The following is a 24,508-nucleotide window of genomic DNA, read 5'->3' on the forward strand; positions in this document are numbered from 1 at the left end:
TGAATCGGGCTCATATCCCTCCTACATTCCAGTCAACGCGCAAATAGAGAGCCCATGGCGGCGGTCACATGATTCGTTTCCTCGGAGCGCCGGTACAGAGCGGCAACAGTATTCTTCCTCCAACACTAAATAGACAAACTCACGATGGAACATGATCCTTTTTATTTACATATATGCGATTTTCATCCTCTTAAAAATTAAAAGCAAACTTCGACAACTGTTAACAGCGCTCAAAAATCTGAATAGACGCTCATCCAAGGAAGAGGAACCCAGCACTGCTGCAACCGCCCCAACTACGACCCCTGTATGAAAATGGCGTCTTCTGCAACATTTCATATCCATTACTTTGCATCCGCATCCTCATACACTGGGAAACCAAGCGAGTCATTCGCAGCGCCATTGCCACTTTCGAGATTATTCCCGCTCCTTGAAGAGAAATATCCTGGGATTACGAAAGCGGTTCTGAGCAGTTGTAGCGTTAGTGTCGGATTGGATTACGTGGATGTCGAGGATGGTGAGCAGAAGGGGATTATCATCGGTCCTGGGGAGGAGGTCGGTATCATTCCACCCGTTAGTTCGGGTTAAAAGTGAAAAAATAAAACCATACTATTCAAATTAAACATCATTTGAATTCTGACGGCATGTCAACCGATTATTCGAAGTGTTGTTTTAGCGGGTAGGGAGATCAAGGGATATCCCCAAACCATCACGACCAGCCCAGCCTGGTCGCTGATGCTGGCGTTCATGACATCAATTTCTATATCGATCTATTGGAGATATCGCATACAGACATATATACATGTACATACTTCTCTCCTTGTAACATGACACTTGAGCTGACCTCATGTGCGACAGGCGGGCACGTGCCCTCCGTCCCATGCCACGGTTCACCATGTGCGCAACAACATAGCTGCCATTTTTATTATTTTTATTTTCCAACCTGTCTGAGCTACTCTCGGTATGAAACGAAAATATGCTGGACAGTTTTGACAGGCTATTCACTCCGAAAACACCCGAGCGTGCAGCTCAACTGAAACCAGGCAAGATGTAGGACGCCGCTGTGGAATGTGCCACGAAATTACTGCGGTATATACGTCCTTCCCACGAATGGCTGGTCGCTTGGCGCACGTTATTAAAACGTGATAAACCATGGTGACACATTCCTTCCAGAAATGAAGCGTGATGGCACTGATCAGCCGAGCCTTGAGCACGCCCATCAATTAAGAGAGTCACACGTATAGTAAGTACTATGTAAAGTGGCTGGTATGGTCCAGATCATTAATTGAATTGGGGATCTGCAGCAATGTCGGCTTGACTTTTCTGGTTAGTTATTCTGGCTTCGCCCTGAAATTCTGCAGAGCAACAGAAGAATATGTTTCAGGAAGATTCCCAACAACTTGAAACGCTGTAGTAGCTTAATTATACAATCAGTTTAACTTTATCTATAAATCCATGACTTTCTGGACCCTAGAACGAGAATATGCCGTTCTCATTTCTTTTTCCGAAGCGCATGACTGCATCAAGGCTCACCGATGATAGACTTTGTTTCACAGTTTTGGAATCTCTGTGTGTGTCTTGTTATTGTGTTGAGACGGAGTTTGAAAATACCGCTATAGTTGCGGTGAGACCACGGATAGCTATTCTCGAAGCCTTGTCGAGATACGTCAAAGGCCAAAGGTAAAGAGATCTGCATCATGACAAGTGGGTATCTTACGCCAAGGAGGTCTTTCCTAGTGAGTGTACTTGGTTTTTATGTATATTTTAGTGTTCCAAACTGATATACCTAGGACAATGAGGGATCAACATCAAGAGATGCGATTGGGGACGGTTTATCGTACGCAATATTCTGATCCACATATATACTGTAAACACCTAGACCTGACACTCGCTAGGATTAACGTTCTTACATCTCCTGCACAAGCATTCAAATACGAAAACTCACGGAGATATCATTCATACAGTATGTTTGTGAGCATTCCTGATACAATCGTATCGCTGATGATATTAATAGGAGAAGGATCATACTGGGGTCCTAATGACGAACAAGATGGATTACACCAGACAATAACGTTGGATCACCAAGCATTTTAGTCATCAAAAATACTAATCATCGAAACAGGCATAGGCTGTTCTGCCTCCTTCTACAAGACAAGCTTTATCTCGCACCTCTGTCAAATCCTCAACATATCCTCGACATTGGAACTGGCATCGGACTATGGGCAACGTATAAACCAATCAATTCGAATATACTTTTCAAATTCTCCTAACATATTACAGAAACATGGCAGACGCTCTCCCCAACTCCCAAATCCTCGGCATCGACCTTTCCCCCACCTGGCACGACGCCGTCCGTCCCAACCTACAGCTCGAAGTAGACGACTGTTGCTCAAACTGGACATATGCGGACGAAGGGCGAGACCCATTTGACTTTATTCACATTCGTTGTTTGTATGGGAGTATTCATGACTGGCACAGCTTATACAGGCAAGCGTTCGACCATCTAAATCCTGGAGGATATATTGAGCAAGCCGAGCTGTCACTAATACCGCATTTCCGCGCTCCGGGAACCCATTCTGATTCGGTGTTTGAGCGTTGGTATGAGTTTTGGAAAGAGTGTAGTGAGAAGACCGGGAAGTCGTGGTTGGTTGCGGATAGAATGGGCCAGGAGATTTATGACGTTGGATTCGAGGATGTTTGTGAGGCGCGGTATATGTTGCCGCTTTTTAACCATGATGATGTTAGCATGGGTCTTTGTTCATGTCAAGAACCTGAGATGGATGGGGACCGTATATCAGGGTTAGTTTCTCGGTTGCGAGAAATAAGAAAATGGTTCCAGCAATTCTGGCAAGCAGGTATGGAAGGATGGATTCTAGCTATAAGCACGAGATATATGGGGGTATGTTCAAACAAATCCAGATTACAAGCAAAGCCTATACTAACGAGTATTTAGTGGACAGCAGATCAAGCAAGGGAGTTTGTCAGAATGACAAATGAAGCGATCGAAAATGGAGAATGTGACGTTTATTACGAAATGTGAGTTGACCTTTCGATTGTGGTGTTTTATTACTCGCGAAATTTTACTTTGAGACTGATTTTGGTTTCTCAGGATTATCGTGTATGGACGGAAACCTTTGAAAGGTGAAAGAACTGGTATGGATATAAGTTAGAATATTAATTAGTCGAGTAGAGAATTGTTAATTTGGTTTTGTGTACTTTGCGAGCTTTGCTAGCATGCTAGCGTGCTGCTTATTTCATATAATATTCAATGTTGCCCAATAAACGGTATATTGTGTAGTGGACGAAGCATGAGAAAGAATGATCGGTTTAGATTGAGCAATGTAAATAAAATAATTAAAACGACGGCGACCTCCTCTCCTGGAAACAGAACAGACTATTAGAAACCAGGACAGTACAAATCAAAAACGCCACAGAAAAGCAATAGTTCCTGACTAATAATCTCAAATCCCAATTACCATACACATGTGATCGTAGTGATTCACTTGATGAAACCTAGAACGATGTAAAATAGACGAGTAGGCCGAGAAGCTTTCGTGTGTATCAGAACAATTTCGAAGACGTTAGTCTCACGGTCCCAGAGGTTCTCCTTTCTTAGCTCTCCTGCTGAAGAAGAAAAGAATAACCCCGGTCAAGACAGTGAACGCAAAAAAAATACTATACCAGTATCAATGTTTGCTCAGTAGCTCAGTACATTTTTTAGGGTTATGCTTAAGCACAGAATATATGGAATATATGACTTACCAACTAGCAATCACCAACCCCCAGATAGCTTTCATCTCATTGCAGATCTGTTTAGATGCTGCAATAAAGTCGGTATAAATAACCTTTCCAGACACAGTATTCAGAAAACTGGCGAGAGTGGAAGCAAAAGCAGAAGCATCGCCGGAGCCGCCAATGTCGTTGCACTTGACGTATGAGAGAGGTTTTCCAGCAATAACGGCAATGATTAGGAGACCAGCTAGTATCACGGAGTCGAAAGCCAGTGCCCAGGTGTAGGTCACTTTTTGGTCCCAGAATAGAATGGCGAGGATGATTAGGTAGAGGGCTGCGAGACATACCTAGTAAGTGAATAGTTAGTATTGAACCCAGCACTCGATATTAAGGGACTTGGGATACGGTCATACCAGAGCAAGGATGCTGATTAAAAGAGCAGGGGGGCTGGTATTGTCATCAACAATTTTTGCAACGAAGTTGGCTGTTAGGCCAATGATTGTGATTAGTGTCATGAATTGTACGACCCGTAGAATTTGATAACTTTCGCCTAAGATGCCATAACGACTTCTTCTAATAAAAGATGGTCTCTTTGAACCGTCGTCAGACATCTTGAAGATTTTAAAACAGAAAGTAGTTGGAAATGCCGAAAAAGAGCGAAGTGTTTCGGACAATTCAGCTTCTCGAGTGAGTGAGATAGGTTAGCGAGCCGGCACAAGTCTTTATTGACGACAAAGGAATGAGATAGCGGTTCTTAAGATGGTGAATTGCAGAAATGACTGATACAAACCATACAAAAAGGAATGATAGATATGAAAAAAGACAAGAATGATAGTTATGCAAAAAAAAACAGGGTCCAGAGCTGTGGGAGTCCCTCTTTATGTACGGGTCCAATATAGAGTCTAGAACGACCGCGACCAATTTTAGCTCTCCAGAGATCAGTGCCATTTAGCTTAGTTTCATCATCAAACCTAATGATCCGCCTACATTATGGCTGAAGAAGTATATTTTCCTTGTTGCTACGATGATACAGCTGTGTACGAGTAGGCGCTGGGCGGGCCAATCAGCGGGCGGGAAGTACCGAGGGCAAAAAATAGAATATGGGGAGAGATCCCGCAGCCGCCAGCGTTGATCGGCCCAGGCCTTCCTATCAGCCAACGAATCCAGCGACACGGGAATGCGCTGATACAAGCACTATGCCTCGGCAGTGTAAGCCTAGATTTTAAGTCTAGAACATGCCGATCAGGTCTCTGCGGCTGTCATGCAACAGGGTGAGTTCTCTATACGGGAACCCATCCGACTTGATGTCGCCAACAGCTCACGGCTCAAGATGCATTGACTCGCGGCTTGGTTTCGAATCATATATTTCCGACTGTGAGGAAAGCAGCCTTCAATTTCAAAAGCGGGCCGTTGTGCATGAAGCTCCATGAAGCTCCTCTATATTTGCTGAGTTTCGACAGTTGTCTCACTCTCATGCCCGACCAAGTAACTCTTGTTTTAACATACTAAGCATAAAGAACTGAATAGTTAGCGATTAGAAGAAGGAGCCACCAGTGGCGCATAACGGTGATCACCTCGTAATAAAAAGCTTCGAGCCTTGTTGTATAAAAAGTTGTAGACAGTCGTTGAGATGTTTATTTTTAGTAATGGGCAAATGTCTCACCGCCCATGGCTGCGCGACGCATCTAGGCGGTCAATTTATGCCGGCAATATTTCGTTTTTCCTTGGGTTGGGGGAGGAGCTCATCTTTGGCCACATCTTGCTAATGGTGTATGGCTATTCATGCAAAATGATAATCACATTACAGACCCCCAGATTTAAGAAGTGATCTATGATGCAAGCTTACGTTTGCGCCCGCTGCGCTCGACTGCAGAGCGGTTCCGTGTCATCGATCGCAAATCCTCTCCTCCGCAGCCAAATTCGAAATTCAAGAAACATCGAGATTAATCGCTACGCAAAGCGTGCGCTACACGAAGAGCGTAATTCCGTAAGTTAATGCAGAGTTTATTCGAGTAAGCATATCATAGCTAACTTTAGTAGAAACCAGAACCCCCGAGTGACTATCGAACCGCAATCGATAACCTCCTTCTCAAAACCGAGTTCGAAACGAACAAGGATATCAGAGAATACTTACGCAAATGGCAGACTCAAAATATCAATCACATGGATCCCGTCCGGGGCCCCGGGACTTCTAATCCGGGTTCGCCAAAGTCTTGGATGGGAAATATGTTGAATGACAGTATCACCGCCTACGATGAGGCGGTCGAAAGAGCCTCGATGGCCGTTGATGAAGGTTCAGACTTCAAGACAGACCTAGGCGATGCATACGAAGTAGGCGAGTTACTAGAGCCGGGTGATCTAGTCGGATTCTTTTCGTAAGACCTCCTTACATAGGCCGGCGTACTCTGAATGAATCGCTAACGTGGTGATGCAGTGGCGTCGGCTTGATGGTTCCGGCAATATATATACGCTCGGTTGAAAGACAAAAACAATTTTATACGCTTCGGGGCAAATGGCGTGTTTCTAGGGACCAAGATGTTGATCTCGTCGTCAAGAATTTCGTCTCAAAAGAATTAACGGATACATTACTCCCCTTCCTTCCTGATACCATAGCGAAGACTGATGTTGAAATGCAAGCTCTAACTGAAGGAGGTGTGCCTCGTTCCGTTGGTGAACCGCTGATATCCCTACTCCAGGAATTTGACAGCCAGGTCAACGCGATTTACCGGGAAAATTGCAAGGCGCTAGACTACTTTCATTCCATTGTCGCTGATCCGGAGGTTCGCCGTACCAACAGACTTCGGGAGTTGGCATGCAAGGCTTTAAATATCGAAGAGGGAAAAGTATCTCCTGCAGCACTCTTCGCAACACACAGAGCTGCCTTGCGAACGCCATATCTTATTTTACGCGATCGTTCTTCAATGTTTGCTGATAACTACGTGATCCAACCAAAAAGCATGGCAAACGACTTTGAGACTGTCGTAGAGTGGGTTCGCGATCATGAAGATTATGTGACTCAGCTTGCTCTTGGGGAACGACCTGATTTCCAGCAACATCCTCTTCAAAAATTCATAGACAAAGCTCAACGATTAATTCGCCAAAGCCGTCAATTCAGGTCACCGACAACCATGGCAAACGTTGGACCTTCTTCACAACGGCTTAACCCGGAAGAGACAAGCGATGGTCGGTTGTATAATAAGATAGAAACGGAGGGCTTCACGGAGGATGATAAGAAGATTTTGCAATACCTACAATATTACTCCTTTCCGGCAATCCGTATCACAAATGGCTTGTCTAGATACGGTGCTGTCCATATCATGAGGGCAACGGGAATGTATGCTACCGTTGATATTCAACGAGGAGCTATTCCTCTCCTCCTCCAAGAGTTGGGAGTATTTTCGCCTTGGGAAAACATTTATACGATAGCCCACTCACTGGCTCTTCCAAACCATCGTGTCGACATGAATAAAGACTTTGAAAAAGGAAATGAATCCGAGACGGGTACAATTTTAGACCAATACAAGAAGGATGCAATGGAGAATTCGAGAGTTGACTGGGGCAACTTGCCCATTTACTGTATCGACGACCCTGGCGCGAAGGAAATCGATGACGGTATTTCTTTTGAGCGTGTCCCGGGATCACGCGATACCTTCTGGGTACGTGTGCATGTTGCAAACCCATCAGCTTTCGTTCCAACGGACGATTCAGTCTCGGAATATGCTGCCAAGTGTTTATCGACAGTCTATCTTCCGGAACGAGTTTATCCAATGATACCACCGCGAATAACCCATGGACGCTTCAGTCTTGCTCCTGACCGTCCGACACTAACGATCAGTGCCAAGGTTAACTTAGAAGGAGATGTCCTTGAGACAAACATCGTCAACGGGTATGCCCGAAACGTTATTTATTTGACCCACGGTAGACTGCGACGCGTATTTGGCGCTGAAGAACAACCAAAAATCCTAGCAGTGGGGGGAGAGATTCCTCCTAGAGAAGTGGATCATTACCAGGAGATTCTCACCAAGGACGAAGAAGACCATTTCCACATTCTAAGACATATCATGACGAATATTAATGATAAATGGCGTGAAAATGGCGGATTGACATGGCCGGATTCCTTTGACAAAAACCCAACAGTGTATACTGGACATCAACCGGCTGAACCTTACGAGATGTCAGAAGTCACACATGGAGGTTACTATCTCGGCGACCCAATCATTGGATTACAATACAACGAAAGTGATCCTTATGAAATCCCGGATATTGGGAAAAAGAATCTTGTTGCGTTAGTTATGAGATTTGCTTGCCACGTCGCCGGACGCTGGGGCGCAGACCGCAACATTCCTATGATTTATGACGGAACCTATTATCATCCAGAATATCCACCCCTAACTCCTGAAAAACTGAATAATCTCAACTCGGACGACTGGCTCCATTACGCTTTCCCCAAGGGAATTAGCTCTTCGACTCCTATTCCTCATCATGGCTTGGGTGTGGAGGTATACACCAAGACAACTAGTCCCTTAAGACGTTATACCGATCTGCTAGCTCATTATCAGATCGAAGCTGCGCTACGCTATGAGAAGGAATACGGTGAGAAATTCGATGGCAACAAGACACCATCTTTATTGCCATTTTCCACGCAAGATGTCGACCTGGTGATTGAGCGGATAAAAACAGCGTCTCCGGCTATCAAGAGCATCCAGAAGCAGTCCAACACAGTCTGGGCATGTCAGTTCTTGTTCCGCGCGTTCTACTTTGGGGAATGCGAACTTCCAGCGACTTTACCTTGTATCGTACGTCAGAATTTGGAGGGAGTCTCTACCCTGGGAACAAGATATGTAGGCGCGTACGCCGGCGAGAATCTTCCGTTCGGCGTTCGGGCTCGACTCTTTGTGCCGCCGGAATTTCAGGACCTTGAACTCCTCAGTACGGTGGAGGCTAAGATAATTGCTGTCGACATGTCATTGCATGTCGTGGATATGGAGGTTGTTCAGAAAGTCAAGAAGTGGGAAAGGACAGGTGATTGGGCTTAACACGGTGATACCGACTATTCTGTGTATACTTATGTAAATAATACCATCTCATGAATTTAAATTGTATAATATCTTGCTAGCTTGCACGCTAACAACAGATCAACATTGAAATTATTCAAATGTTTAAATGTTGTCAAATGTGTGGTCGTTGACAAAGAGTCTCGAGGACGAATATATATTTTCAGTTCCTGACGACCCCGACAAACCAATTGATGTATAATTTGATACGCATATATTATTGCTTCGAAATATGAAATACAGATATAATACAATGTTGATTTCATCAGAACCATCTAGCGGACTTATGACATCGGCAATTCCATCATCGTGTTAAGACCGAAATCTGACAAACGCCACCGTTACCCCGTGTTATGCGACCGAGTCTCGTTTCGATAATAGAAGAGGGTGCGTGAATGATTTACAGACTGTGTATAAAAAACCAATAGTTAGTAAAACCCTTTTCTGCTCGAGACATGTCTTCTATTATGCGTCCAACAATGAGGAATCCGAAAACTTACGGAGGAATGAGGAACTCGCTCAAACTGCTGTGGAAGAATGCAACTGCGGCCTGTATAACCAATATTAATCATCTAGTTAGACTGTATGCGGGAGACAACAACATACACCGAAGATAACAACACTCCTGACGATGGTCGCATTCTCTGGGTTGGTGACTTCCTTGTATGCGATGTTGAAAATGCCATCGGCTTCGCGGCCACGGCCAGCTGGTTGGACGACACGCTTGGGAGGCATTATGGTCGAATTTATTCCAGGTGATTCAAAAAATAAAGATGGTTTGTAGATTGGTTAATGGTGGTAGTTGATTTCGTTGAATAATGTTGTCTGCTCCGAGAAATCTTCTGCGGGTCCAGCTTGGCTCCGTCATTGGTTGCGGACTAAGCTTGTTTCGACGGCCGTAGTTGATTTCGGAGGGGAGCTATGACGGTTGCTCGAGGACGTGAGTTTCCTGCAGCATAGCATTTTGTATTTCTATCGCGCCTTTGTCTAATTTATTCTATACTACGTTGATTGTATTCTATCTTACGTGTCATTGGCTGCTTGACAAAACCCCGTGACATACGTTCTGCGCGACCACGGGACATTCTTTGAGGCTTTATACACAAACACCAATTTTAATAATGGCCAGTGTTGGTGATATTTTCAAGGTATGCTAACAAGTCGCGCATTGTAGACACTCAATTTACTAAGACCTCGCGGCGAATAGAAACCTGCCGCCGTCCAGGCAAGTGGCAAGCGCAAACTTGAGCAGCCAAATCACGATCCCAGTACGTCTACGACCCATGCCTAAACTACTCATTTGACACATAATTAACGTTGTTCTGCACCAGATGAATTATATAAAGCGGCCAAGCTCGGTGCCAATGGCGATGTCAAGAACAAAGGGAAATCCGCGGCTGTCGAAGACGAAGAAGACGAAAACGAGTTTGCGGGCCCAGAGCTCCCACCTGATTTCGAAGAAGACGCTCCAGATGACGAGGAGGGTCGATTTTTTGGCGGAGGAATGACAAAGGAGACCACCCAAGCAATGGAATACCTTGATCGACAAGATACGGAAGAAGGGGCAGCTGTAGGTGAACCCAAAATTTTTCAATCCGGATATAAAATCTAATCTGAGGTGTTTTGGGGGGAAAACAGGCAGAAAAAATTGATACAACATGGGTACGGCGCTTAGCTCTGAATTTTGAGAAGCGGATCTCAAAAAATGCAGAGCTGCGAGCGAAGTTCGAAAACGATCCTGAAAAGTTTGTCTCTACAAATTTACGATACACGAGACGTTCTAACATTCTTCTAGATTCATGGCCTCTGAAGCGGATTTAGATACCGATATAAAGGCTGTTTCTATACTATCAGAACATCCAGAATTATATGGAGAGTTCTCGAAGCTAGGATGTGTTGCGTCTCTTGTTTCTCTTCTCTCTCACGAAAACACAGACATTGCTATCGATGCTATACAAACAATATCAGAACTGATTGACGAGGATGTACAAGCTGAACAAGAACAATGGGATGTTCTTGTTAATGCGATGGTTGGTTTTGACCATTAGAAATATGCGAGGAATATGAGCTAAACTTTTACAGCTTGATGCAGACATTATCGAATTGCTCGCCCAGAATTTGTCCCGGTTAGATGAATCGAATGATACTGATCGATCTGGGGTGTACTATATTTTAAGTAAGTTTTAAGTTCTGCAGCAAAACTTTCCTTGCTAACATATAAAAGACGTCTTAGAGAGCTTGGCGTCACAGTCATCAGTGGCCGAAAAGATTGGCCAAGACGCAAATACTATGCCTTGGCTTGTCTCTCGTATACAACAAAAAGAGTCGCCCGTCAGTCAAAACAAACAATATTCCGCGGAGATTCTTGCGATCATCCTACAATCATTACCAAAGAATAGAAAAAAGTTTGCTGAAACCGGCGGCGTTGACACGCTCCTTCTGTTATTGAGTTCTTACCGGAAGCGAGACCCTGAAAAGGATTCAGATGAGGAAGAATATGTTGAGAACTTATTTGATTGTCTCACATGTGTGGTCGATGAAGAGGAAGGCAAGGCGAAGTTCTTGGAGAGCGAGGGTATCGAACTTGCCCAGATCATGCTCCGGGAAGGGAAACTCAGTAAGCAGCGAGCACTACGTGTTCTAGACCATGCACTGTCAGGTCAGGCTGGTGTTGCTGGCTGTGAGCGACTTGTAGAGATAGCAGGACTGAGAACAGTTTTCGGCATGTTCATGAAGAAGGTAAGCCTCCTTGACAACATCCCACTGACCATTATCTAACAATTTCCATAGCAAGAGATTGAGACCGTGGAGCATTTACTGGGAATATTCTCTTCCCTTCTTCGACTTCTACCAGGAGGATCTGCACCGCGGATACGAACTCTTGCCAAGTTTATGGAAAAGGACTACGAGAAGATCGACAAGCTATTATCTCTTCGGAGGGAATATGCGTCGAGATTGAGACCCATTGATGCATCGATCGAGCAGGAGCGAAAAGAATTGGACGAGGAAGACAAGGAGCTTCTGGCTGGGGAATGGCTTTCGCGCCGACTAGACGCTGGCCTATTTTCACTACAGGTATACTGCCAGTCAATATGTTCACGCATATTTGCTAACAGAGAGTAAAGACCCTGGATGTCATCCTTGCTTGGCTCAGTGCCGAAGACGACGGCGCAAGGAAGAAAATATCAGCATTGCTAGCTGACCGAGACGAGGATCTCTCAGTTATCCGTCAAAGCCTTGAAGGTAAGATTCTTTTAAAACTACCCGAAGCTTTCATTAACGCTGACATTGGCCCCTGCAGAGCAAATGAACGGTCTTGGAGAGGAAGACGAGGGTGAAAAGGATCTGAAGGGTATGCTGGCCACACTCGTGCAGTTTGTATGATAAGAATGTAAAGTCACATGAACAATCAACCAATGATTAGCAAGCTTCACTGTAATCACTTGGCTCTGATCAACAATAAATCCAATTTTGTACCAAGGATAAACTGATCACGTGACCAACCGAGACGGTGCGCTAGCCCCAAAGGGCTTAGAATTCTGCAGCCGCAGTGGCGCTGGAGTTGAAAGGAAGATCCACCCCAGAGAACATTATTCCTTGCTTCTTTCACCATCGCCCAGCTTCTCCTTCCCTGCGCTCTCACATCGCGGTCGTCGGGGACTTGATTCTGCCTTTTACGCGCGACTTCGCGCTTCGAGTTGCGCGTTGCATCTTTGAATTAACCCAGAATTTGCAAGTCGCGACAAAGACATCATGGCGGACTACCAGGATGTCTACGAGGAGGAATACTACGACGATGAGGAGGAGGGAATCACGTCGGAAGACTGCTGGACGGTGATTTCATCATATTTTGATTCAAAAGGCCTGGTCTCTCAGCAGCTAGACTCTTTTGATGAATTTATCTCCTCAACGATGCAGGAGCTGGTGGAGGAACAGGGACAAGTTACAATCGACCAGACGATCACGCCCAACGAAGACGAAGTCGATCCCGTCGTTATCCGTCGATATCAAATCAAATATGGCACTATTATGCTTGCTCGACCTTCCGTGGCGGAAATTAATGGGCGCACCACAATCCTTTTGCCTATGGACGCCCGTCATCGAAACCTCACCTACGCCTCTCCATTATATCTCAATGTCGATAAGAAGTTGACCGAAGGTCGCGAACGACGAACTGCGTACCGCGATGGCGAGGAAATGCTGGATGGCAATGAAGATCAGAAGGCCAACAACACCTTTCTAGACTGGGAAGAGAAGCCTGTCACTGTCACAGAAGAAGAAGCCAAGGGTTGCTATATTGGCAGGATACCGATCATGTTGAAGTCCAAGTACTGTCTTCTGAGGGACCTGAATGAGCAGAGTCTTTACAACTGGAGGGAATGCCCTTACGATTCTGGTGGATACTTCATTATCAACGGAAGCGAAAAGGTTCTTATTGCTCAAGAGCGGAGTGCTGGAAACATCGTCCAAGTTTTCAAGAAAGCTCCTCCAAGCCCAACGCCTTACGTGGCAGAAATTCGTAGTGCCGTCGAAAAGGGCTCTCGCATTCTCTCTCAACTGTCACTCAAACTTTTCGCCAAAGGTGACAGTAGTAAGGGTGGCTTTGGACCAACAATCAGATCTTCTCTTCCATATATCAAAACCGATATCCCTATAGTTATCGTTTTCCGAGCCCTCGGTGTCGTTTCTGACGAGGATATCCTCAACCATATTTGCTACGATCGCAACGATACCCCCATGCTCGAAATGTTAAAGCCTTGTATTGAGGAAGGTTTCGTCATCCAGGATCGAGAAGTTGCCTTGGATTTCATTAGTAAGCGAGGCTCCTCACAAACGAGCATGAATCATGACAGGCGTGTGAGATACGCGAGGGAGATTATGCAAAAGGAATTCCTCCCTCATATTTCCCAGAGTGAAGGAAGTGAAACTAGAAAGGCATTTTTCTTGGGTTACATGGTGCACAAACTTCTGCAATGTGCACTAGGTCGACGAGATGTCGACGACCGAGATCACTTTGGTAAAAAGCGTCTTGATCTGGCTGGTCCACTTTTAGCCACGCTTTTCCGAACCCTATTCACTCGTGTCACAAGAGACCTTACTCGTTACGTCCAGCGATGTGTTGAGACAAACCGTGAGGTCGTGCTCAACGTTGGTCTCAAAGCGGCTACCTTGACTGGTGGTCTCAAATATGCTCTCGCGACGGGTAATTGGGGTGAACAAAAGAAAGCTATGAGCTCAAAGGCTGGTGTCTCTCAGGTGCTCAGTCGATACACATATGCCTCTACACTATCACATTTACGACGTACAAACACGCCGATTGGCCGAGATGGAAAAATTGCTAAACCTCGGCAGCTACACAATACTCACTGGGGTCTGGTCTGTCCTGCTGAAACCCCTGAAGGTCAAGCTTGTGGTCTAGTAAAAAACCTGGCACTCATGTGCTCCATTACTGTTGGATCACCTAGCGAACCTATCGTTGATTTCATGATCCAGCGTAATATGGATGTGCTGGAAGAATTCGAGCCGTTAACCACTCCAAATGCCACAAAGGTGTTTGTCAACGGTGTTTGGGTTGGTGTTCATCGTGACCCTGCTCATTTGGTTAGCACAGTTCAATCCCTTCGCCGAAGGAACATGATCTCGCACGAAGTCAGCTTGGTTCGCGATATTCGTGACAGAGAGTTCAAAATTTTCACAGATGCCGGTCGTGTATCTCGACCGCTGTTTGTCATAGATAACGACCCAAGGAGCGAGAACTGTGGGTCATTGGTACTCAATAAAGATCACATTCGCAAACTTGAAGCGGATCGTGAGCTCCCAGCGGACCTTGATCCAGAGGAACGCAGAGAGCAATATTATGGATGGGAAGGTCTCGTCAAATCCGGAGTTATCGAATATGTTGACGCGGAAGAAGAAGAGACAATCATGATTGCTATGACCCCTGAAGATCTCGAAATTTCTAAGCAACTGCAGGCTGGTTATGCGATGCCAGAAGACAGTTCTGATCCAAACAAACGTGTTCGCTCTATATTGAGTCAGCGCGCGCATATTTGGACACATTGTGAAATTCATCCAAGTATGATTTTGGGTATTTGTGCAAGCATCATTCCCTTCCCGGATCACAACCAGTCCCCGCGTAACACATACCAGTCTGCTATGGGTAAACAAGCTATGGGGGTATTTTTGACAAACTTTGACCAACGTATGGAAACGATGGCCAACATCCTTTATTACCCTCAGAAGCCATTAGCAACTACGCGGTCTATGGAGTTCCTGAAATTCCGAGAGTTGCCTGCCGGTCAAAATGCTATTGTCGCTATTGCATGCTACTCCGGTTACAATCAGGAAGATTCCGTCATTATGAACCAGAGCAGTATTGATCGTGGTTTGTTCCGTAGTTTGTTCTACCGAACTTATACAGAGAGTGAGAGAAAACTTGGGCTGCAAACCGTTGAAAAGTTCGAAAAGCCTACGCGTGTCGACACTCTTGGCATGAGGAAAGGCACTTATGACAAGATCGAGGATGACGGTCTCGTTGCCCCTGGCGTGCGAGTCACTGGTGAAGATATTATCATCGGAAAGACAGCACCTCTCGCACCGGACTCGGAGGAACTGGGTCAACGTACCCAGGCTCACACCAAAGTCGATGTTTCCACACCATTGCGAGCGACCGAGTCCGGTATTGTCGACAGGGTTTTGATTACTGCCGGCAACGACGCAGAGCTGAAATTAGTTAAAGTGCGCATGAGGACTACCAAGGTTCCACAAATAGGTGACAAATTTGCGTCGCGTCACGGACAGAAGGGTACCATTGGTATCACGTATCGCCACGAAGATATGCCTTTCACTCGCGAGGGTGTCGTTCCTGATCTCATCATCAACCCTCACGCCATTCCATCCCGTATGACAATTGCCCATTTAATTGAATGTCAGCTTAGCAAGGTATCTTCGCTTCGTGGATTCGAAGGCGATGCGACACCTTTCACCGATGTGACCGTCGACTCTGTGTCTCGACTTCTTCGGGAGCACGGCTACCAGTCACGAGGGTTTGAGGTAATGTACAACGGCCACACTGGAAAGAAACTCAGAGCTCAAGTGTTCCTGGGTCCTACATACTACCAACGTCTCCGACACATGGTGGATGACAAGATCCACGCCCGTGCTCGCGGTCCAACTCAGATCTTGACCAGACAGCCTGTAGAAGGTCGTGCACGTGATGGTGGTCTGCGATTCGGAGAAATGGAACGCGATTGTATGATTGCCCACGGTGCCAGTGCGTTCTTGAAAGAGCGTCTTTTTGATGTGTCCGATCCGTTCCGAGTCCATATTTGCGACGACTGCGGGTTGATGACACCGATTGCGTAAGTACACTCCTTTTCTATCGCTCTAGGGGTACACTAATGAGTGTTTTGTAGGAAATTAAAGAAGGGTCTCTTCGAGTGCAGACTCTGCAACAATAAACACCGCATTTCGCAGATACACATCCCATATGCTGCTAAACTGCTCTTCCAAGAGTTGGCGGCTATGAATATTGCGGCACGCTTGTTTACCGACCGCTCCGGCGTGTCTATTCGTTAATGTATATTATTCTTCCTTGAAGGTTTTGATCTGCGCAGGCAACGCTGTGGCTATTACAGAAGGCTGAAACCTCCGTGGGTTTCCCGTCGTGGTAATCCCGGAGTCCATTCCTGTTGCGAACTAAAATAGTAATTACAGCATTTTGGAGAAATTGCGGGCATATTGATTTAAGAGGACGCGGTCTTGTTGGGCAAGGGCAGAACTTGACTGCTCATGTGATTTAATACACAGGGTAAATGTACTCGTGATAAGAAATATATCTATGATAGAACCAGACACTTCTACTTCAACCACCCCATCCACATCCCCTCATAATCAACGCTCCAGATCTATGTCCCTATCGGCATAGTGAGATGCCCAAGGTGCTCTCGCTCACGCGTAGATGCAAACGCCTTTGTTTATATGCCAAATTTTTCACCCCTCAACCCCTTATCCAAGTTACCCGTGTCAATACAGCTAGGTTATCCAGTTTATCCAAATTCATGCGATTGTAGCCGAATTGCCTCATTTCACCCACAGTCAGTCCCCAGGTGCCGGTGCCGTGTATATTGAAAAAAAATATGCAAAACAGCCAGGTTGATACGGCATTATGACCACAGCAGTGCATGAGAGGGACAGAAAGATGCTGAACTGAATATGCATCATCTTATACTAAAGCTATTTAGACCGAATGCCTTCTTAGCCTAGCGCAAAAAGCTTTTGATAAAAGACCAATTTGGCAATGGTATAAGTATTGGCCAGAACAAATGAACTAAAAGGAGAAAGGAATTGCTATTTGCAACTAAGAGGGGTCATAATGTACATGTTAGGCTGGAGATGAGCATCTACGTTGCTATTGGGTGTTGCTTTAGCGCTCAATCCATGCTGTTTTTGTTCCTTTCTAACCTTCCCATTTGTCGACTACCTGCAGTTTGATACTGTGGTTAAATACCGCGCCCGAGAGTTCGAGCTATGGAAAGGGCTCTCAGAAGGGGAGCTAAAGTACCTAGAAAAGAGATTGATGCAAATTGAACACCGCACGTATATCTGGTTATATCTTGTGTTTGGCTATCTCGAGATGAATTTGATCACATAGACAGAGAAAGAGATGAACAAAAAGATTTTTGAGAATATTCCAGAGAATTTTAACGATGCATATGAGTCAATTATAGCGAAATCCATGGACAAGGAGAGGACGATGAAATCTTTCAAGGTTCTTCTATCTGCCTACCGCCCTTTGACAATTGACGAGATGCAGATTACCCTTGAAATTGACGAAACTCTAAATTCTTTCTCAGGACTAGATCTCGAGAAAACCAGTGAGTTTGAGAATAGTCTCCGAGACTATTGCGCACTGTTCATTGTTATCAGCCGTAGCAGGGTCTTCTTTCCATCAAACAGGTCGCGAATTCATCTTACCAAGAGTATCTCATGGCAATCTCCAAGTAGCCGAAAAGAATTTTCGGTATTCGATTGAAATTGAGAAGGCGCATTTGTTACTAGGAGAGTGTCGCATGGCATGTATCAAATTCGCAAACCGGCCAAATATTATTAACAAACGGAAGATCGTGATCAGAGAAATAGAAATAATTTCCGTCGGTGTGATCCTAGAAGACAACTAGCTGCCCGATCTTTACTAAGTTACCCGTCAAAATACGGGACATGTCACATCAATCAGGCAGAAGACAAAGACGATGCGAGAGTATATGAGAGCTGTTACGAACTCTGCGACACTGAATCTCGCAACCTTTTTCCATGATGGGCCGCGAGCCGGGGTCATAAAGTCTCACCAAGTGAATTTTCACGTCTGTCACAAGTTTGTTACTTTGGCCTTCGTTCTGTCGTTTCTCTATGCCTTGAAAAAACGAAGTAGATATCCCGGAGGAGTAGGCAGACAGGACACCAATATGGTAGGCAGCACGGAATGGACATAAAAAGTCGTCAAACTACTGCTTCACGCTGGTGGGGTAAACTTCGATTCTCTAACCAAAAATGGTGGGACTCTACTTCATCAGACAGCCGAAACTGAGATGGGAATAAATGTCAAAATGCTGCTTGACACTGGCCAGGTTGATATTAATTCAAAGGATTGCAATGGTTGGACACCTCTATGTGTAGCAGTATACTATGGGCGTGAAGCAGTCGTCGAAATGCTGCTTGGTCCTGGTCACGCTGATATCAATGTCAAAATGATTGTAGTCTAAAAACATTTCAAATGGCCGTACAGCTTGGATATGAAACAATTATCAGGTGATTGTTTGCTGCTAGTATGAATTCACAGGACGAACTTGGGAAAGCGTTTTTTTTATCATTATGCTATGGGTATGAGTCAATGGTCAAATTACTGCTTGAATATGGCCACACAGATATTAACTCACAGTATCGACTTGGTCGTACATCAATATGGCTTAGCAGCAAGTCATGGACATGAGACGGTTGTCCAATTATTGCTTGAAACGGGGCAGGTAAACGTTGAAAAAAAGGAAGGTAATGGCCAGACACCATTTATGACTGCAGCATATAACGGATAGGTTGCAAACATCAAGCTTTTACTTTCCCAGGCGGATATTACTTTACAATATTAGGAAGGTCGTACGCCGCTAAGTGCAGCAAGAAGCAGGGGGCATGAGACGATTGTCAGGATGATAGCAGATACATGTACTAGCTGGGTTTTGTTTTGATACAAATATGGAATTAAACCAAACTGGCAAGGTTGACACAGATCGAAGCACCTTGAACATCCCTGCTAGCGACCTAGTAGCATGCTTGCGTCATACGTTGCATAGAAAATCTTTTATACGATAATATTTTTAGTATATGCAAGACGTACAGTGCTATTCTTTCTCTAGATTATTAGCGTGTTCTTCATCATGTCTCCCTATCCCGTGGCAGTGGAATCACAGGCAGATGCAGTGTTTACGCTGATCACGATTCATACTCTAAATCTGTCGTCTGATGCATTTGGCAGATCAGGGAGTGCATGCGTCTCCATCTATTGCAATTTGTCATGTCGTTGTATTATTTCTTCAAGAAAAGTTCCATTCTCGTTGCATCCAGTGTAAACTCTACAATTCTTGCAGATAAGACTTGCAGATGCAATACATCTGCACGAGATAGATCCTTCCTGCAGCTTATTTTCGCAAAACCAAGAATTCACCAGCTGACCGATTCGTCAAGGACGTTGATTCGCCTCACCTGGCCGATTGAATGCATGGCTGGGCCGATAAAGTTGCATTCTTCACGAAAGCAATCCTCCAAAATATCCATCAGGTCAGTAGTATAATAATGGCAGCATTATTATTAGTCTTGGATCCTTGGATCCTTGATAGATGGGTTGTCATGCGTCAGTGGGCCATGCCACCGAGTCGTAAACTAGCAGCTACTGAGATAGTAGTATGTGGTGATGCAGACGCTGAGTGGCTGGCGAAAATAGCCCTAATCGGCGAGGGAGGGCGGCCGGCGTCAATTGGCGGCATCCCGTTGGCTGACAGCTTTTCCCTCCTGCACTCCCCTCATTTCCATCACCATCACCATCACCATCACCAGTCCTGCCAGTCCGGCAATCGTCCCTCGCTGGTCGTGTCTGATTTGATGCTATTGATAGCTCACCTCGATCCGAGCCGCAATTGCGTCCCAGCATTCGCAGTCAGTCGACTCTAGATATGGTCTGATCATCGCCATCGCCAATCATCGGCGGTGTTTATCCGCCCATCACGGCTCCCCCTCCATCGACCGGGTCTACTGGTCAATGAGAAGTCCCTTCATTCCCGGAAGGTTGTCCAAGTCTGCAGAGCAACGTTGATGGGCCCCGCCTGGCAGCTATTCATCAACCAGCGGCCGTCTTTTGGCGCGGGCGTCCTGCACGCTGTCCATGTGCCCCCACCTGGTCCATGTTATTCACTGCTCAGCGAATCTAGAAACTATGTCATTTCTCGTCCTACTGTAAGTGGCTGCTGGGAGGGTTGCCATAGTGTGGTTGGTCCCCGCAGCCGCCCACCGCTGTCTACACATAAAGATGGCTGCTTTGCCGCCATCACTTTCTCTTCTTTCTCTTCTTTTCTTTCTTCAGCAAGCTTTTCCCTTTTCAGAGCTGCCCTAATTTCAAAGTACCAAGTGCGCTGGCTGCACTTGTTCGTTGTGTTCTTGCCTCTATTCTAATTGTTTTCTTTCCAGCCCCAAAAAACAACAATCCAGGTATTCACCGAGCTGTGCTCATTGATACCTGTTTAAATCACCACTTGGTTACTTTGAACAGACAAATAATCCCATACAACGTCTTGTCGCCGGTCGGCTTGACGTTTAGCAGCTCTCTTGCTCGAAGCTCTATCAATTCTTCTTTTTTGCAAACTATTTGTTGCCGTTGTGAGCAGCGACCCTAATTCTTAATCGAAAGGAGTGTATACTTTCCGCTTAATTCGTCTCTTCTACCTTTGCGATTGATCTCGAATCTGTGACAACGCGTCGCCGATTCGACATTTATTTTCAGATTCAACCTTTCAATCTATCAAGGTGGATCGCCAAATCGTCTCCGTGATTTCGGTTTTCGGTCTGGAACTTGAATCGACCTTTGCATCTCGCCAAAGTGTCGATACTGTCAACTACTTTCAATCAATCATCGCAACATCTTTCTCAAACTTTTGAGGAATCTCCGTCAAAGAAGCTCTGTCATCGAGCCGAATCTCAATCGGAACTCTTTTCGCCAACACTGCCCACATAATATTTCTTGATAGTTTAATCATCGTCGTTAATATACTGCACTAAAAATGGCCGCCGTTCAATTGAACTTCTCTCTTCGTACCTCCAGCAGCGTCAAGACCGTGCACCTGGTTGGTTCCTGGGACAACTACTCTCGTCAATTGCCCTTGTCAAAGGACTCATCCAAGTCAGGAGCATGGGCCGGCAAATTCCGCTTCCAGACTTCGGTCTTGCAACTTGGTGGTCGTTACTGGTACTACTATATCATGGATGGATACCACGTCTCCCACGACCCAGCGGTTGAATACACTGTCGAGCCTACCACCGGCCGCAAGCTCAACGTTCTCGACGTCCCCGGTGGAAAGTCTACCTCCTCCCACCGCTCCAGCCACGCTCGTCGCGAGTCCGTCGATATCCCGAAGGGCCGTGCTCTTTCTCCATCCAAGATCCAGCACCCCAAGCCTTCCAAGCCATACGCCTCGCGCGGCATCCGTGAAGGAGAGTACTTCCCCACTGTCGACGAACTCACCGACCGCTTCTCGCACTCGCGCCTCTCCGACTCAGACTCATACTCCAGCAGCCCCCCAAGCTCTGTCGGCTCTTCGCTCTCATCGCGTACCGACAGCACATCGCCATCCTCGCTTTCTTCCCTCAGTGACCCACCCACCCAACTCTGCCGCTGTGAACGCTACGGAATCACACGCAAGGGTGACCGCGTCAAGCTCGACTGCGGTGGTAGCCGATGCGGCTACTTGGATTCATCTGAGGGCAGCGACTGCTCGTCCGAGTCCGAGTCTGACTCTGAATACCGCGCCGCTCGCCGTGGTGCCCGTCGCCAGGGAATCGTCGTCCGCCGATGAAGTCGATCGCTCTGCTACGAAGAATAGATTTTTTTCTCCTTTCTTGTTGAACAAAATGCTTTTCTCTTCACCACCGTCGAGGACCAATCTCCTCATGTCGCTCCTTTTCAAGCCAAAGGATATTTTTTATCTACGCGCGATTTTTTGAGAGAAAGCAGCAATACGCTTTTCAACATCGTTGTACATGCGGTAACATGTTCAAACGCTTTTTATGCAGTTATGATCCGGTTTTGAATACTCTTTGTTTCACGACAACGAAAAAACGAAAAAATACCAAAAAAATGGGTCATTTTTTTCGACCATATATATTTATTTACTCTATATTAATTAATGAACCGACAAGACCCATGATCCGAATTTGTGTCTCGGAGCCAAAGCAACAGCGCCACGGAACCGGGCTGGTCTCGCGCTCCGTGGTACGCTTGTGTGTGAGATGGCTAGCACAGTCGCCAGCATGGGACCTTTTACACTTTCACTGGTTTCGGAAGTGAATATGACTGAAAATGAAAAAAGGAATTGTCTGGGATATCAGAGTCAAGCAAAAATCCAGCGATTCTATTTATTAAAAGGTGGTTGGTATTGAATCTGTGTACTATGGCACTCTGTCATCGGGGCTGTAGAATAGCAATAGCAATAGTCAAGATATAATAGCAGATAATACCTAATCAATCACTCCTGATATGAAAAAGTTAGTTTTGTTTGAATTGCATAAGCTAAACCAGAAAGGAGGTATTAACGTAGCTTCCAACTACCTTCTCCATTTACACAACTTCTGTACTGACACATGTATATGGGTCTTTTTAAATCAACGACATGGTCATTATTAACTCTTCACTTCTCAATATTAAAGTTGCCCCCAATTGCAATTTCATCAATATATTTACAAAGCTCTTAATGTCTATTATCCAACTCCTGGAATACATGTATTGGGGCTAGATATCAATTGGCGTCGAGTGGCAATGGATAATTGTGAAGCTGAATGCAAAATCTCGGCCATAATAGCAGCAATGATAATTATTTAAATTCTAGACCTTTTACACTCGCCTATACAAAATGTGTGATGCTAGACCCTCAATCTTGCCATTTAACACTTATCACATAGCTCATAACTAGATTATTTGTTGGTTAGCATCTGTGGGCCCGAAGAAATCTAAAACGCCAGGCATACAAAACCGCGTCTTTCCATATCCATTTCAGATAATACTGAAAGCTTCCTATAAAATATAACCCGAAACACACAATTTTCTATTCCGTGTTCAAGTATACCAACTAATTATAACGACTAGAAAGTCTTTAGTGAGCAGGATGAAGTCTCTAGTGATGAAATTGATATCAACTTCATCTTTGAAACACGACTCAGAGAATTTCATCTCTCTCGCTCATCAGATTGTTTAATGGCGGAACTGCGTCATACCTGAGGGAGAAACTAGTACTAAAGTTTTCCCGCGTATACATATACTTGGTATCCAAGGTTACTTTGAAGTCTAGTGAGATCATGCCAATGGCTTGAAGGTTCTGAAATAAAAGCTAGCTAACGTCTTGGATGGCATGGGCTATCCCTCTTTCTAATAGTCTTGTAGTTTAGGTAACAAGTCTCCATCCAGGGATTGAGCAATAAAAGATGGCTTCTCCTTCTTCAACTACCATACCATACGTTTGGGAGACCTTAAGCCAATAAGCCTAATTGACTGTCAGAGAGAAAACCTTCGTTAGGCAAATCTTCTTGCGATTCTTCACCCAAATTAATGTGGCGCTCAACCGAATGTTCTTGCTGCTTCCTGACCTCTCCCGTGGATAGAAAAGAGTGCCGTATGCCGCGTTTTACTAATTGTTCGCTGAAGACTCCGTCTCAAGGCTGAAGGCCGAACTGGTTGAACAAAACCAAGCTTCGAGTATCAACTCTCATCACAATACTAGCCACAATCAACTTACACCCTCATTAATCTGCAAACCTTCTTCCCCAAAAAACATAGACTCGAGTGATACATTGCGCATTGCAAACAGGAACATTCAAACTCCGCATTACAAAAGAGGATACGAGAGATCCAGAACCCAATATCTCTTTCAGTCTATTCACTGTATTCTATTCTAGAGTCACACACAATATACAAGCCAATTTCCAAAGAACCGCATCCTCGCGCCTTGTCCCATCTAGTTCAGGTTTTGGTAAGTAGGGGGCTCGTAGTTGGCCTATACGGAGATGAATGGTGTTGTGCTTGAGGGCATAGCGTTACTACTGCAGAAATCCTGTGTGCTAGTCTTTTAGGGGGTTATATTTTGGCTGAGAATTATGATCCGTTTCCAGACAATTTCAAACACATACGACCATAGGGTGTGGAAAACAGGGCTTCCCGTCCGCTCAGCCGTACTTAAGCCACACGCCGGCTGGTTAGTAGTTGGGTGGGTGACCACCAGCGAATCCCAGCTGTTGTATGTTTTTGCTCACCTATTCTTCCCCCTTATTTTTGCTGGGCTTCCCGTCCAGAATCCATTGCCGCCCTAAGCCTGAATCCTCCGGGAACCGCCGTGAATTCTAGTCTAGTGACGTGGGCATTTTTATGTCCTCGGTTATACCTGCCATCACACCAACACGAATTTGGCCAATTGTTATAT

General features: G+C 45.4%; 8 protein-coding genes across 8 annotated transcripts; 6 read left to right on the forward strand and 2 right to left on the reverse strand.

The window, feature by feature from the left end:
• The first annotated feature begins 1,486 nt into the window (after positions 1-1,486).
• Positions 1,487-3,057, forward strand: BGW36DRAFT_44973 (S-adenosyl-L-methionine-dependent methyltransferase). The gene is made up of 7 exons (XM_046221788.1): positions 1,487-1,733; positions 1,788-1,834; positions 1,893-1,960; positions 2,012-2,069; positions 2,120-2,224; positions 2,278-2,896; positions 2,951-3,057. Exons 1-7 carry the CDS (start codon positions 1,695-1,697, stop codon positions 3,035-3,037), a joined length of 1,023 nt encoding a protein of 340 aa, XP_046068361.1. The 5' UTR covers positions 1,487-1,694; the 3' UTR covers positions 3,038-3,057.
• A 527-nt stretch (positions 3,058-3,584) lies between these two features.
• BGW36DRAFT_400387 (uncharacterized protein) lies at positions 3,585-4,340 on the reverse strand (the record flags this gene model as incomplete). The annotated part of the gene is made up of 3 exons (XM_046218630.1): positions 3,585-3,672; positions 3,760-4,076; positions 4,143-4,340. The coding sequence occupies 3 exons, from the start codon at positions 4,338-4,340 to the stop codon at positions 3,585-3,587; spliced, it is 603 nt and encodes a 200-aa protein (XP_046068362.1).
• A 1,223-nt stretch (positions 4,341-5,563) lies between these two features.
• BGW36DRAFT_363359 (putative mitochondrial exoribonuclease Cyt-4) lies at positions 5,564-8,765 on the forward strand (the record flags this gene model as incomplete). Its single annotated transcript, XM_046214454.1, has 3 exons — positions 5,564-5,716; positions 5,770-6,104; positions 6,164-8,765. The coding sequence occupies 3 exons, from the start codon at positions 5,564-5,566 to the stop codon at positions 8,763-8,765; spliced, it is 3,090 nt and encodes a 1,029-aa protein (XP_046068363.1).
• A 514-nt stretch (positions 8,766-9,279) lies between these two features.
• BGW36DRAFT_304259 (putative TOM core complex subunit Tom6) lies at positions 9,280-9,518 on the reverse strand (the record flags this gene model as incomplete). The annotated part of the gene is made up of 2 exons (XM_046211949.1): positions 9,280-9,333; positions 9,390-9,518. 2 exons carry the CDS (start codon positions 9,516-9,518, stop codon positions 9,280-9,282), a joined length of 183 nt encoding a protein of 60 aa, XP_046068364.1.
• A 147-nt stretch (positions 9,519-9,665) lies between these two features.
• Positions 9,666-12,270, forward strand: BGW36DRAFT_387467 (DUF1716 domain protein). Its single transcript, XM_046217123.1, has 10 exons — positions 9,666-9,931; positions 9,991-10,051; positions 10,115-10,353; positions 10,422-10,528; positions 10,579-10,813; positions 10,866-10,959; positions 11,008-11,522; positions 11,574-11,858; positions 11,909-12,026; positions 12,085-12,270. Exons 1-10 carry the CDS (start codon positions 9,905-9,907, stop codon positions 12,165-12,167), a joined length of 1,764 nt encoding a protein of 587 aa, XP_046068365.1. The 5' UTR covers positions 9,666-9,904; the 3' UTR covers positions 12,168-12,270.
• Positions 12,271-12,398: 128 nt separating this feature from the next.
• Positions 12,399-16,799, forward strand: BGW36DRAFT_327080 (DNA-dependent RNA polymerase II RPB140). The gene is made up of 2 exons (XM_046212746.1): positions 12,399-16,144; positions 16,199-16,799. Exons 1-2 carry the CDS (start codon positions 12,537-12,539, stop codon positions 16,359-16,361), a joined length of 3,771 nt encoding a protein of 1,256 aa, XP_046068366.1. The 5' UTR covers positions 12,399-12,536; the 3' UTR covers positions 16,362-16,799.
• Positions 16,800-17,448: 649 nt separating this feature from the next.
• BGW36DRAFT_363362 (uncharacterized protein) lies at positions 17,449-17,962 on the forward strand (the record flags this gene model as incomplete). Its single annotated transcript, XM_046214455.1, has 2 exons — positions 17,449-17,659; positions 17,712-17,962. 2 exons carry the CDS (start codon positions 17,449-17,451, stop codon positions 17,960-17,962), a joined length of 462 nt encoding a protein of 153 aa, XP_046068367.1.
• A 3,141-nt stretch (positions 17,963-21,103) lies between these two features.
• On the forward strand, positions 21,104-21,895 carry BGW36DRAFT_304414 (uncharacterized protein; the record flags this gene model as incomplete). The annotated part of the gene is made up of 1 exon (XM_046211968.1): positions 21,104-21,895. One exon carries the CDS (start codon positions 21,104-21,106, stop codon positions 21,893-21,895), a length of 792 nt encoding a protein of 263 aa, XP_046068368.1.
• Positions 21,896-24,508: the final 2,613 nt, after the last annotated feature.

This window comes from Talaromyces proteolyticus (genome assembly GCF_021365285.1).
Source record: "Talaromyces proteolyticus strain PMI_201 chromosome Unknown BGW36scaffold_11, whole genome shotgun sequence".
NCBI lineage: Eukaryota > Fungi > Ascomycota > Eurotiomycetes > Eurotiales > Trichocomaceae > Talaromyces > Talaromyces proteolyticus.

Bases quoted from the DNA above. Each gene is read 5' to 3' on its own strand.
- BGW36DRAFT_44973 (XM_046221788.1), top strand. From the start codon at position 1,695: ATGACAAGTGGGTATCTTACGCCAAGGAGGTCTTTCCTA. The intron at 1,835-1,892 runs GTACGCAATATT...GACACTCGCTAG, and splicing joins GCGATTGGGGACGGTTTATC to GATTAACGTTCTTACATCTC. The intron at 2,070-2,119 runs GTTGGATCACCA...TCATCGAAACAG, and splicing joins GGATTACACCAGACAATAAC to GCATAGGCTGTTCTGCCTCC.
- BGW36DRAFT_387467 (XM_046217123.1), top strand. From the start codon at position 9,905: ATGGCCAGTGTTGGTGATATTTTCAAG. The intron at 10,354-10,421 runs GTAGGTGAACCC...GGGGGAAAACAG, and splicing joins ATACGGAAGAAGGGGCAGCT to GCAGAAAAAATTGATACAAC. The intron at 10,960-11,007 runs GTAAGTTTTAAG...AACATATAAAAG, and splicing joins TGGGGTGTACTATATTTTAA to ACGTCTTAGAGAGCTTGGCG.
- BGW36DRAFT_327080 (XM_046212746.1), top strand. From the start codon at position 12,537: ATGGCGGACTACCAGGATGTCTACGAGGAGGAATACTACGACGATGAG. The intron at 16,145-16,198 runs GTAAGTACACTC...AGTGTTTTGTAG, and splicing joins GGGTTGATGACACCGATTGC to GAAATTAAAGAAGGGTCTCT.